The sequence below is a fragment of the Microtus pennsylvanicus genome, chromosome 13 (assembly GCF_037038515.1).
Source record: "Microtus pennsylvanicus isolate mMicPen1 chromosome 13, mMicPen1.hap1, whole genome shotgun sequence".
NCBI classification, from domain to species: domain Eukaryota; kingdom Metazoa; phylum Chordata; class Mammalia; order Rodentia; family Cricetidae; genus Microtus; species Microtus pennsylvanicus.
Genome location: NC_134591.1, coordinates 28,596,371 through 28,611,045, shown reverse-complemented (window position 1 = coordinate 28,611,045; position 14,675 = coordinate 28,596,371). Strand labels below are relative to the sequence as shown.

General features: G+C 39.6%; 1 protein-coding gene across 18 annotated transcripts in view; it reads left to right on the top strand.

Moving 5' to 3' along the window:
- Elavl2 (ELAV like RNA binding protein 2) overlaps window positions 1-3,223 on the top strand; it is a 129,286-nt gene extending 126,063 nt beyond the window's left edge. For 10 of the 18 annotated variants that reach the window (XM_075944960.1, XM_075944967.1, XM_075944971.1 and 7 more), the window contains one exon: window positions 424-3,223. In XM_075944960.1, the coding sequence (XP_075801075.1) occupies window positions 424-754 (331 nt within the window). In that variant the 3' untranslated portion in view covers window positions 755-3,223. The remainder of the gene's footprint in view (window positions 1-423) is intronic. The other 8 variants (XM_075944964.1, XM_075944969.1, XM_075944975.1 and 5 more) reach the window with 1 other exon arrangement.
- The last annotated feature ends 11,452 nt before the right edge of the window (window positions 3,224-14,675 follow it).

Genomic DNA, 14,675 nt, shown 5'->3' with positions numbered 1-14,675 from the left:
AAGTGCATTTGATTCATGGAATATTTTATACCACTGTACGCCTCTTAGTCTTTTAAAAAGTCATTTGTTTCAGATTGCGTTGCGACATTATAGCATGTGTATGTTATGTGTTGGTTTTTCTCCCCACCCCGTCCTGTTTAACTCATGAAGCCAGTTTTTAGATTTCTTTGCCAATGTGTTCATTGTTATTCAGTACAGCAGACAATGGTCATTTCATAACGTATCAACACCTGGAATGTTTGTCACTGCAAGGCACAAATAGAGCCTTGGTTGACACATCAAGTAGCTATATGCATCTGTTGGGAGAGGGAAATTGCTAAATTTGGGGAAATGAAAAAAAGGGAAAGGAACTTAAACCTATTGCTGTAACCAGTCTGTGTTCATTCTCTCTCTGTGTGTATGTCTGTTTCCTATTTTGTTTAGTAGGTTTTCACCAATGACGATTGATGGAATGACCAGTCTTGCTGGAATTAATATTCCTGGGCACCCCGGTACGGGCTGGTGCATATTTGTGTACAACCTGGCCCCTGATGCAGATGAAAGTATCCTGTGGCAAATGTTTGGGCCTTTTGGAGCTGTCACCAACGTGAAGGTCATCCGTGACTTTAACACCAATAAATGCAAAGGTTTTGGATTTGTGACTATGACAAACTATGATGAGGCTGCCATGGCAATAGCTAGCCTCAATGGATACCGCCTGGGAGACAGAGTACTGCAGGTCTCCTTTAAGACAAACAAAACGCACAAAGCCTAATGAGCTCTTGTCCTCAGTCCATTTATATATGAAAACTATACAACAAAAGCAAGTTAAGAGAAACTTTATACATTAGTAAATGTCTTTGTAAGTCAGTGTTGAGATGGGGATAAAATGACTACTTAGCATCCTAAGAAATATGTGAGATTTTTTATTGCTAGTATTTGAATTAAAACTTCTTAAATATCTTTTATGTTTGAATATGGACAAGAGGTACAGGGTTTTTACCTGTCACATTGCATTCTATTGCCTTCTTTGAAGAAGGTGGACCTTTTAAAGTGTTTCAGCTAAGGGAAGACATTTCTTTTCTTTTTACATAACTGCCTTGAACCTGTGAGTAAATATTGAGGCTTTGTGTTGTAACTCTTCAGTTGGTTGTGTCTTTCCCCACCTCCTTTTCTTTTCTTTCTTTTTCTTTTTCTTTTCCTTTTTGTTCTCTAATTAGCTTTGTGTTTGGTTTACATTTAAAGCATTGCTGTTATGTCTCAGAAAAGTATTTTGAAGTTTACATTTTTATTTATGAAGTTACAAACAGTATTTATTTTGTAATTCTGATTTGGGCTGGGGCAGGGGGGGCGACATTATAAACGCTTATTGTAAGAATACTGGAGAACTTTTCGTAAAGCAGTACCTTGCCAAAGAGATAAGAGCCTCTTTGATGTGGGTTTAAAAAAAGCATCTATTTTTATAAAAAAGAAAATTTGGAGAAACTTTTTACTGGTCCTGGAACAAATATTTTGACTTGAATACTTTGAGAAATCTCTTCATATGACACCTAGTGAGCTTTTAAAATTTACCAGGAAATTTGCAACGGTTGGAAAATTTAGAAAGATTTATGATGTAGAAAAATACTTTTGAGATCTTTGTATGAGAGGAATTGAGTCAGTGAGGAAACACTGCTGGTTTCATTTTCGTAATCACCAGTGGGGTGTCTGATCATCCTGGTTGCTATGTGATAGATGGCTCACATTGATTTGTGATTTTGAAACAAATAAAAAAAATTTACAAAAGAATATATAAGAGCAGGCAAGAAATTTAAATTACCAAGAGATGGGGGAAAATCTGTTCTTCCTAAAGAAATCCCTTCAGATAGAGCTCATGGTGTTTAGTGATGTACTTGCAGTATCGTTTGAAGAATTGTTTTGTCTTAAGGAAGTAAGATGTTGCAGAGGATCTGTACTGCAGCAAGTCAGCAAAGGCGGTCTGAGTTGGACATATTCGAAGGTATTTTGAGAGTTACGTTTAAGGCTAACACCTGAGCTTTGTGTGATGTAAATAAGACCTTGTGTTTATGAACCTTTCAGCTAATTTTATTTTTTTTCCCTTACATATCAAGTGATGTTCAGGTTTTGAATGTTTTGTATCAGTTTTTTCCTTTGTAAATGGCATTAACATTGTTCCTTGAGGTCTTGCTTAAATTCACTTCTGTTGTCCTGAGGACTTGAATTTACAGTGCATCAGATTTGTTGCTAATTCTGTCTGTAGATAGTCTAGCTTCAGCTGTTTATGGTGATGCTACATTTTCGTTTATAAATATGTTTGTGGTAAAAAAAGGAAAAATGAGTATAACCATAGGTTTTGAACAAATTTCCTTACATTTTTCATACAAAAATCATAAATATCTGTATGCTATTGAAATTTAACTTTGTATGATGCTTAAACCACTATTTGGGGAAATAATAAAATAAGTCTTTACCATGTATGAAAGAAATTTTAAAAAATACAAAATATTTTCTGATTAGCATCTAGCTTATAATAAATTTTCAAAAAAGCTGAAGGCAACCTTTGCCTTCATCAGGATGCACTGAGAACTATATAGTTACGTCCTGCGTTTTGTATAAACTGAGATGCTCATATGCTTCCCCTTAGAACAGGCAATGTGCTATGCATAACATAGTTGTACATTATCTTTGCAGTTGCTTTGAGTTTTATTTTTTATTATTTAAAATTGTAGTTATAAAATTTTTCAGTATAGTACAGTACATATACTGTGAGGCGCGTGCTAAAGTGAATAAGCGAGTTTTCATGCTGACCCACTCAATGCTACTCAGAACTCAATTGGCTTAGCACTTTCTCATATCCTTAGGTGCATTTAGATTGTCAGAGTTAACCTGCGTGAAAAAAAATAAAAAATAAAATACATGTATATACTTAAAAAAAAATAAGGTTTCCCTTGTGGGAAAACAGCAGCTACACGCTTCTTTCCTGTACTACTTACTGTAGCAAACCAAGGCATTGATGAGAGGGCATGCAAATTGTGCTTCACTTTACAGTGTTTATCAGAGCACTTAATAAAATGTAAGGCTGGTATTTATTTGAAGTTGTACAGTATGACTTAATTCACATCTGTTGGAATAGAAAATATATTCTGTTGAGTATTTAAGAGGCTGTACATGTTTTCTTTTGTGTTTGGATTCTTTGTGCTTTTTCATGTTCGGTACATCAATAAACAAAGTTGAAGGGAAAGAACTGTGGTGTATCTTTAAACACATGGGGTTGTGGGGCATCTCTACTCAGTCTAATGTCTTCAGTTAAAAAAGGGGTGTTCTTCGAGCTCTAGAAGAAAGCTGTGCTATCTGAAGGAATCGAGAAAACAAGTTAACTGACAGGAGAATGGGGGGGGGGGGACAAAAAGAAAAACAAAGCAAAACAAACAGAAAACCTGAACAAAACAAAACCCCTAAAAGTAAAAGCAAATCTGTTACTGAATAAGATTCTGAAAAAAAAAGAAAAAAAAAAGATTCTGGTTAGCTAGCTGTCAAATGCATTACTCGATGTCTCTTGCTGGGACAAGTCCTTTCATTAGCTAGTTGTAAAATTTGAGCACTCAGTTGTTAATTACTCTGTCACTGATTTAACCTTCAACCATTTGTACAAGCAGGAATCACACAGTTACTTTAGCTAGTTCAGGAGCCCATAAGGAAGGCAACTTTCTTCTGCTTCTGTCAGTGAGACTGAATTCCCCAGAGGTGTTGGTGTATGATCCTTTTGTTGCACAGTTGCTGTCTCAGTAAGGGAGTTTTCCTGAAACAGAAAACTCACCTTCTATTAGGTTAAGATGTGTGCAGCACACATGTGCAAACTATGAACTCTGCCAGCTCTGTCCATGCTTCATTTATGCATTTAATCAAAGCACATCCATGGCAGATAAAAGGATGGAAAAACATTTCTTGCTGTTTCTTTTTTCTGTCTGTCTGCCGGTCTGTCTATCTGTTTGAGACAGGGTCCCACTATGTAGTCCTGGCCAGCCTAGAACACAGAGATCTGTCAATCATCTGATTGTTGGTCTTAAAGATGAGCACCAGTGTGCCCGGCTTCTTGATGTTCTTTTCTGTGAAAATTCTACTTTTATGAAACTTTAGAAAACTGAGTATTTTTTTAAGTTTACTTAATGGATTTTTGGTTGCATTGATTTAATTCTTTGCATTTTGCTTTGGTAACAGCCGTGTTAAAAGTGTTTGTTCTGAATTCACAACTTAATAGTCAAGAGGGCCTGAGCGGCAAGTCACTTCCTCTCCTTCCAACCTGCAATTAAACTAAATTCCCCCTGCTTCCAATTATGTGACTTCCCTCCTTTATTTGTGTGATGTTCGAACACCCTTCCAGCCCCTTTCCTCTCACTTTATCAGTGTTTTGATTGTCAATAGTTCTTTCACATTTGAGCAGATAGTGGGAGAAAAGAAGTCTGTAAGAGGGAGGGCTGTGAAGGAGCCGTTCTGCTTGTGTAGAACGTGCGTTTTCCCCTTCAGATCCCTTTGCCATGTATGCCTGAAAATCACCTGAATTACCGTGAACGACAATGGCTGTTAACATCATTTCAAATTAATCTGATTTAAAGAGAAATGTTGGCAATTTAATCTTTCCTTTTAAAAACAAAAATGAATTGGAAGATTCTATTCTTTACAAGATGTTAAAAAACGAAGTGTAAGTTTACACAGCCACTCTTTCATCGTGTTACCTACAAAACAATAAAAATGCAAATATCTTAATAGTAAGTGTGTAGAAATTGTAAATCCCCAGGTTTCTTAATGCACTTTCTAGTACAGTCTCCATATGTCACTTTATAATTAGAAGAAGAAAAATGACAAACACAGGTTTGGATACTCATATCTCTTTTACCATATTAGAACCCTGAACAGTAGAAACAAATAGCAATGCAGATAAAACCATAGCAATTTGAAGAACAAGTATTTGTAGTCTGTCATTGTAGTGAATGGTGCCTAATTTTTCTACCTATAGTTTCTCTACATTCATCACCTCAAATTGACAGATTCTTTCCCCTTCGGAGTGGGAGATTAGAGCACATACCCCGCTAATTCCGTCAGCTGGCTGGTGCCAGATGGACCTTGCCGAAGTTAAGTGTTCCAAATTGCATTTCATATAATTAGCAGGTGAGAGAGAGAGAGCGTGTGTGCTTCCACTGCCTGTTACACTGTGAGAATGAGCAGGTGCCATTCTTCCTAGGAGCCGTCACCTAGAAGGGAGAACAGGTAAGCCACCCGGTCATGACTGTAGTGCCGTCAGATGCAGTCACTGAGCCAAAGTGCAGTGACTTCTACAGCCTGTGCACCCACCCTCACTGCTCCGTCTCTGCAGTTCCCAGCACATGCTTTTCACTCAGTGACTCTGCTGAAGCCCAGACTCTTTCAGTTGTCCAAGTTCTTTGTGAAGCAAAATGAAAGTTATAAGCTACTACGTAACCTTGGATTGACTGAGAAATCTGAGTGGATTTTTTTTTCTATAAATGTGTGATATGTGTGTCATATAGAGTGACAGTTTGGAAAGCACTAATCATGATAAAATAGCCTGACTATTAATAAGGTGTTTTACTATTTTTATTCAACTTTGAAGTAGGACAAAATACAGTCTTGGGCCTGAAATTTGGCATTAATGTTAAATTTAGTTTAAAGAGCCAAAAATGTAGCTCAGGTCTGAACTGTTAGGACCCTCAGAAACACTCACGGGCGTTAGCTTCTCATGTTCCTATTAACCAGCCACATTGCAGATACAAATATGAGCTTATGTTTGTGCTGACATGAGGAGCACAGACTTACCTCACTGCTGCCCGGAGGTTGCCATTTGTAGATCAGAAGAACTGCACATCCCAAATGTACGATGAAAGGAAAGGGGGGAGTCTCATACACAATATCCATGATTATAAAAAAGAGGTCATTTAGCTTATAGTGTGTGTGGACCTCGGGAATAGTACGATAAGAACACATAGCCACACAGAAGCGGTAACAGTTGGCCAGGTCATTGAAAGTAGATGGGATTGAACAGCTGTTGGGGGAGAGAATTCAAGAAGATGACCCCATGGAAAAGGAAACCTCTGCCTGCTTGTCATGTTCCTGTGGCATTAGAGTCTTCGCTTATGAACTGTGTGACTGAGTTCCGAAACATTGTATAGACTAGCCTGATATTTGAGAACATAATGAAACAGGAAGACTTAAATTTCGAAACCTTGGCATTTGAGGCCATGATAAAATAAAAGTACCTAAACATTGAAAGTTGTTGCCCGCCCCCATTTTTCCCACCCACTTCTACTGTGGCCTGTACAGTGTCCGGTGTGGTAGGTTTTATGAATTTTGAGACTGTATCAAAGACACACTACTGGGGCATTGCCTCCTTTAGGAGATATGCATTTGAAGCATGTTGTAAAGTGTCCACAGTGGCACTAAACACAGCCAACATCTCCCTGGCCATAGACTGTTGAGCTGATTTCCATCCAACTATACATCATTCACACTGAAAAATGTGATTCCCTCTTAGCAACTATGCTATTTGGGGGTTTTTCCAGTAGCCACCCCTTTCCTCTCAAGGGTGAGTGACATGAATGTCAGTTGCGTAGCCCTTCCCTGACCAAGTCTTGCAGCGTTGTCTTGTAGCTCTCTTGGATCTACTAGTGGTTAGTAGCCACATTCAATCCCCACCACTTAATTTCCTGATGTTTTCCTCTCATTCTTTCCTGTGTAGCTGAATGTGTGTTTCAGAAGCAACCTGCCTCTCTGTGGACCTCGTTGAAGCTGTACTGATGCCAGCTGCTACGTGCAAGGTAACTTACCCTTTGAAATGAAGTACGGAAGGCAAGGTAGCTGTGTAAGCTTTGTGTTACAGGGGTGGTAGAAGTGAGCTGCTGGCTGTGAGAAATGGGAAGAAGGTCACTTAGGCATCCAGTAGATGGAGAACCTTGGTTTCATGGACTCTGAATTAATACCAGATGACAGCAAGTGCTGTATCAGAACACTGTACCTGCGTTACAGATCCTTTCCTCTCTCAAAGGGTAGGTTTTGCAAACATAGATAGTAATAATGAATAATGCAGATGTTCATACTCCAAATGTCCAACTTGCTATCAGAAAGGATACGTAACTGTTGTCTTAAAGTGGAACCAGAAATTAGTTTTCCTATATATTCTTTACTGCAGTTCCTCCTCAAGTATGATTGGTTCTGTGTGTTTCTCCCAACACAACGAACTGCTTGTTAGCATCATCCTGTTTCTCAAGTTCTTTGAGAAATACCCCTGTTATACCCAGATGTTGTATGAAAAGTAGGAAAACCTCTCCAGGTAAGTTAGTTTCTTCGTCTAAGAGTGCATGACCTGACTACTAGACCATAACGCAATGAAAAGTCTTTCTTTCCTAAAAACAAGCACATTGAAAACTTTCGGAAACGTTTATCCTGAGCCCAGGGGATTTTTTTATTTCATGTTTACTTTAGTTGTTGTGTACTTTCAAAGCTGTTTTCCTGATTGTTTTCATCCTGTTGGCCTTTCCTGAAGAGAGCCATATTTGACACACCAAGACCCTGTCCATAGTCGGCATTATACTGTGGCTCAGGATGGGAAACCTTAAGAATGCATGCTTTATATTTAATTGCCTTTCTTTTTTCTTTAGTAAATGCACATCAAGAGCCCATTCCGTACCAGTCACAGGCTGTTTCTAGGCTGAAGGTTTAATTTATATTTTTCCACCTTGTTCTGAGCTGGAAGACACTTGAGCGAACTCCTTTAGTATCTTATTTTTCAGATACGTGAGCCAGGTTTCACTGGAGACTTGGCCCTTGGCCCCAGCTCTTCGAGCTCCTATAACTCTGCCCTTTATTATCATCCAGGCACTAGGACAAAGCAGAATTGATTTCTGCTGATGTGCTTTTACAGAATCAAAGTTTTGACATCTTGAACTAGGTATGGCATCCAGAAGTAGAACAGAGGTGAGTGTGTATACATGCTTCGGTTACGTTTTTAATACATTTTACTTCAAAATCGTAAGTTGCAATTGTGTGTGAATGCTTTTTCAAGCATTCGAATTTAGTTTTTTTTATTTGACAGAATGTTTTTGCTTTTAAAATTGCCTTTCTTTAGCATAATGGTTCTGACCATCCTAATGCTGTGGCCCTTTAATACAGTTCTTCAGGTTGTGGTGATCCCCAGCCAGCATTTTCATTGCTACTGCTTCTTACCTGTAATTCTGCTAGTGTTATGAGTCATAATGTAAATATACGATATGCAGCATATTCGAAATGTGACCCTGTGAATAAGTCCTTCAACCCCAAGGGGGTCACGACCCACAGGTTGAGAATCACTGCTTTAGCATAGGGAAACAGTGCATGTTGATTGACTTAGGCAGATCTAATGAAAGCGCTCTCTCTCTCTCTCTCTCTCTCTCTCTCTCTCTCTCTCTCTCTCTCTCTGTGTGTGTGTGTGTGTGTGTGTGTGTGTGTGTGTGTGTGTGTAATGTTGTTTGATTGCTGCTTTCATTATTTCAGAAAGTAATAAAAATCAAGAATTCTGCATGTTTTTGCATTGGAGTATTTCCCTAGATTTGTGTGAATGGGCTGAAGACGAATTGAAAGTCCAAAACTAGGGTTCTGTCTCCTAAGTAAAGCATAGAGTGGCATTTTCTAAATGCTTGGGCCACAGTGTTCAGTTTGCAGTGTTCTGTATAGCAGGGTCCTGGGTGAGAAGAGAAAGACGCTGAAGCCATAGAGAACAGATAGATATCTTAGTACCAGGATAGTTCAACTACACCTATCCTTTATTTCCTTAGTGAGAGAAAAGGCTTTCTTCCCTGATGGAGGCCAGGAAGAGGACGTCTGGGAAGCCAATTGTAGGTGAGTAGTTTTTTTCCCTCCCTTTCCCTAGGTCTCTGATTGCAGTGATCTTTGTTCTTGCAAGGGCCTGGGTAAATACTGGCTCCTTATCGCATGTGCTCAGACAAGTAGCTGATGGGGAAGAGCACTTTTAAGGGGCTGATGAGCTTTAAAGACACTCGTTAGAGTGCACCTGGATCCTGCCATGACATCACAGGCGGACCATCAGCGGCTTTCTGGAAAGCATGGCAGCCTTTTTTCACCTCTTTCTTAACAATGAGACGTAGATTGGGCCTGTTCTCTATTCAAGCACCCTTATGAGTAAATGTCTATTTTTACGATAGAGCTGCACGTTAAAAATAGCTCCAATCAGTGTGACTCTTTTCCCCCATATGTTAAAAAGTTATACATGAGTTAAAATATCTCAGATTGCTTAAATTCCTCCAAATGCAAGGCACATTCCTTTTTTCATTTTGAGGGGGCTGGACTGGGTAGAGGAGAGGATTAAATACAAGATATGTACTACAGGGGCGGGGGACACCTCCTCAATTCTGTTCTTGTTATTTGATTTGAGACTCACCAGTAGCAAAGCTCCTAAACCAAGATTTGAAATTTCTGACTGTTTAAAAAAAATTCATTAATATTTGGCGGGCAGAGTCTCCTTCCTGGAGCGATTGTTTATTTTTCGTTGCTGAGAGCAATTAGCTAGAATAGTCACAGTTGCAGCTGTTAGATACTATAAGCTCCAGTGGAGAGCACAAAGGCCTTATGCACATTTAGAGTCTGTATTTGGATTGTTTTTAATGGGCGATTCTTCTGGAGTTGACTGTGTTAGCAAATTCGATTGGGCGATCCTGAGCCAAATTGAGTGTGCAATGGGATCATCAGCTGTGTTGATCAGAGTTACATCAACACCTTGCTGGTGTGTGGAAGCCAGGATGGCTGGGCCTACTCTCTGTCCCGGTCCTGTCTGTATCCGCTCCACACAAACCCAGATGTGATTCATCAAAACAGTATTCTGTTCTTTAAGGGGATGTTTACTTCTTGACTTGTCAGAGCAATCATGAGAAAAATTTTCATACGGTCTGGTGCTCACTAATTTGTCTGTTTTTTTTTTTTTTCCAAGTAGTTTATTAGATAATCTTGGCTCCAGTTTAATACTTGACACTTTAGAAACAGCAGCTCAAATGAAGGGATTGATTGCAATTTTTATACAGTCTGTATGTTTGCCTTTGACTATCATCCAGAGGGAGCAGTGTCTACCTGCTCCATAATCACAATGCTTTAGGATTCTTACTATGTTTTTAGTGTACATTCTCTCCTGGTTCTCACGGTCACCTGGGAAGCAGGGGATTTGTATAACCCCCCTCTTGACAGGCAAGTTTAGAGCTGGTGAATGGCCAGTCACCTGCTTACTTTCTGTCTGACAGCCATCTGATGTGCATATACTGTGTATCTTACTGCAAACACTGCAAACTAAAGTGTCCTGATGGACTTAACTTATTGTAAGCTGGTAGAAACCGCTGTCAGGTTCAAAATTCCTGGTGTATTGCTCCAGCAGAATCAAGGTAGATTGCCTTGGTGGGGTTAGTCTTGGGGGAATTTTGAAAGCTTTTGTTGATTGTATTACAAGTGAGACTCTTAGGTGAATATTGAAACCTCATTTCCTAAATTTAGCTAACCTAAATCAATTCAGAGTCATCAGATTTTTATGAGATTTTAGACACTTAAATGAAGGTATTTTTAGAACAGCCTTTCAAATGGCAATTGACTGACCAGATGACAATCTTTTTGATCAGCCAGGTTGGATCCATTACGGAGTCAGGTGGAGGAGCTCTTTAATCACACCCTTTCCAATAATACCGTTCATATAATTGGGGAGGTATGAACACTGGTGAATGAAAATGTCTTCTGGTTATTTTAATCAAGTTTTTCTTTCCAGTAAATGGTCTCTTTTTAGATGACTTTATACTTAAATTATATCATAGTTCTCCTACAGTATTCATATTTAAAATTATCCACATAAAAGTTCTATCCTATGCAGAAGCTTCTTCCCTTACCCCTTCTGAGTATTAACGAGGGATATGAACTGTGGATTGGGTGGCCTGCATATATGAACGTAGGTGTGTGTATACATGTGTGCAGGTGTGTGCATGCATGTGTCTGTGCATACATCTAGAGCCCAGAGGTTGATGTTGGATGATTTCCTCGGTCACTCTCCACCTTGTTTTCTGAGGCAGGCATTCTTAGACGTGATGAATGTGTGTTAGACAGTCATTTGAAATATTCAGATTTAGTGTGATGGGAATGAGAAATAGTAAATATGAGTAATAGTGAGGTGTTGTTGATAACATCTTGAATAAATTAGTCAAGCAGAGATGCAGATAAATAAGGTGAGACCATGAGGGAACCATGACTACCAGGATAGAGGAAGGGACCAGGGGCCAGATGTCTGAACCAGAGGGCACTAGTACATCTTTTTCTTGCTGCTCCTCCATGAAGAGGGACAAGCGATACTGGTGAATTGGAAGGAACTGGGCTACAAAGACCTATGAATGGAATTTAGAACAAACATCTCTTATCCCCAGATACTTTCTAAGACCCCAAGTAAATGACTGAAACCACAGCTAATACTTAACTCTCAACTGTAATTGGGCTATATCCTGGTAAATCCATTGTAAGCTGGGCACATTATAAACTGAAATGCATTTGCTATACATAGCATACCAACCCTCATAGCTTAACAGCAAGGCCCACTGTAGTACTCATCATTGTGATGGTGTGGCTGGCTGGAGAGATACTCTCTGACGCTGCACAATGTATGAGACAGTATCTTCATATCGCTACTGGGAAAAGGGTCAAAACTCAGACTACAGTTCCCATCAAATGGTATTACTGTTGCACCATTATAATGGTAAAAAAAAAAAAAAGCTGTCTTTTTCTTACACATACCTAATTGTGACAGTTTATAAATTAGATGCGGGAAGCTATTGATAATAAATAGTAATAAAACAGACCAATTTAGGAAGGTTTTTTTTAAAAAAGGAGGTTATGTTAATGTCAAAATAACTTTCACTTGCCTTTCTTATCTACTGGTAATGTGCCGACCACAGGTATTGAAGTTACAGAACACAAAGCTGTAAGATCACCACCGTGTGAGCCCTTAAATGCAGTCTAGACCTCCCCTGAGTGACATGTAAGGCAGAAGAAAGCATGGCGACTCGCACAGCGGTTCTCTGCTTGTGTACATGTGCTGCTGACATTGGGAATGACTAACTGTGACACTTTAGACTCACCTCTTCTTTGTTCTGATGCCCTGGCTCAACAGTGAATTCAAATAGCTCCATGACAGAGCCACATTGGTCAGTGAATGGAACTAGCCAACAAGAGTGTAGGAAGGCTGAGGTTGTTCATACCCTGTGGTGTTTCCTCCAGGATCCAGGGAGCCCTTCTGTCCTCCTGCTCCAGTAACCACTGAGAAAGCTTACTGATGGTAGCAATACTGTAGACTGGACACTGTGTTAAGTGACAGGCAATCTATTACCTGTTCTACATAGGAAAAAAGGACCTTAAGGTGCTAAAGTTTCTAAGACACCCCCCCCCCGACACACACACCAGCTGGAGAGCCAAATATTCAACACATGAGCTGAGTGAGGTCATTTCCTGTTGACCTGTAGCATAGATACATACTTGTTCATGGTTCAACTTTCCATAATGGAATGTTCTTAGTGTTTCGACTTTCTCCTTAGCTTTCTGTTTCTTTCTGTCTTTCACAGGGACTTGTGTGTCATGACTGCCCCAAATGGTATTGTTCAAATTTTTATAAAAGAAAGGTGAAATCTGGGGAGCTGGTCTTAATCAGATTTGAGACTCATCCTAAACTTTATTTTCTCTGTCAGAGATCTGACCAGATCCTTATGGATTCATTTTCTGTTGATATCGCATAGTATTATGAATTGCAGAAGTTACAAAGAAAAAAGGTATATTTTATGTCAAAGTTCTTATCCAAGATCAAGGGGCCACATCTGGAGTTTGCCCTGTTTCTAATGGAGCCTCAAAGCAGTGAGTGGCATCAAGGAACAGAATACATATGCATATGTGTGTCATCTCTTTCCCTCTTAGAAAACCTCCAAGTCACCAAGCATGATGGCACACTCCGTCAATCCTAGCACTTGGGAAGCAGAGGCAGGCAAATTCCTGAGTTCAAGGCCAGCCTGGTCTTCAGAGTGAGATCCAGGACAGCCAGAGTGGTTACAGATAAACCCTGTCTTGAAAAAAAATAAAGGAAGAAGAAGAATATCCCCAAGGTCAGGCATTCTAATTAATTTTCTCTAACTGCAGTCACCTTCTGAGGGTTCTGAACTTAGAGGTGCCTGGTACCCCCTGAATATCACATTGAGATTGTTCCTGCAGCTTTTACTACCTCACAGTGAGGGTTACCTTCCAAGACCCTGTGTCTAAATCTTAGCACTGTGTTCAACTTTCCACTTTTGTTTGCTTGCTTTGGATCTGGGTTAAGATCGAAAACAATTACAAATTATAGAACAGCAATTCTAGGAACTGTATGGAAAGGGAATCCACTATATTCCAGGAGAAACTGTGAGTCTGCATACGTCCTGGATTTCACATACATCTGTCTATATTCTTGAACAGTTTCCTTTTCATTTCCCACCTAAAATTGGGGACACGAAGTGTTAGTTATAATGTATTTTCTGTTGGACATCACATAAACCTATTGTATGACTATTGTATACGTGTCCGTCTATGTGCTCATGTGTGCACACACGGGAGGGCGGTGAGGATCGTGGATGCATGTGTGATGAAGTAAGAGTGGGACTGAGATGTAATGTTGACCTGTCTTCCATACCATTTCCCAGGGGTCTCAAATGAATAGTGCACTTATCAGTGGAAGACTCCTCTGCTCTTTTCTGTTTAGTGGGAAAGCTGTAATTGACAGCCATCAGGAATCCAGCTGCTTTGCTATTGCTCAAACAGAGTACTATCCTCTGCTTAGAATTTATAGCCTGGTGTATATCTTTTCTTGACCAAATGAGGTCTGAAGAGGGAGTTGGGACTGTCAGGATGATGAGTGCTCTTTGGAGTTCTAGTGCATGCTGGGGCAGGGATCTCTAACCATTCTTAGGAGCTATAACAGTTTTCCGCTGAATTTTGACTATAAGTCTCTAGGCAGGGCTAATTTTCATAATTCTAAAAGACACGAATTATATCTACTTTGCATAGAGGAAAACCTGGAGTTTAGAACAGCCAAGCAATTTCTGGTGGACTATAAATATTGTAATTTATTATTAAATAAAGTGGAAAAGAGGATTGTTTCCAAGTAGGTACAATAATTGATTGTATTTGTCACTAAATTATGGCCAGGGAACTGAATTTGGAACTAAAATCTTGGTAATTCCATTTTTGTCTTATGGTGTGTGTACTTTGGAGGTCAGGAAACTTGCAGGTTTTGCCAGGAGAATTCAGAATAAATTCTTTATTTTATCAAGAAGTATTTGTTCTTGTGGTAGCCAGATAAGCTATTATCTTGTAGCTTTCTGTGTATGTAACATCCTTACATTCATCGCATTTGTGGTTCTTGTTGGGCTTAGGGCTTCCTGGTGCCAGGCATAATAGTGTTCAGTAGATACACAACGTCTGTGGACTCTCTACTGTAGACACCTTCGTTCGGCATGTAAGGAGCGCAGGGAGAACAGAAGTGGCCAGCTTTGCAGATTTTGAGCCTTCAGTGTGATTAGAACTGCAGACCTCCAGGTCCCAGGCTGCTATGATCTTTGAAATGACATCTGTGAAAACTCAAATGCATTTCCCAGTAG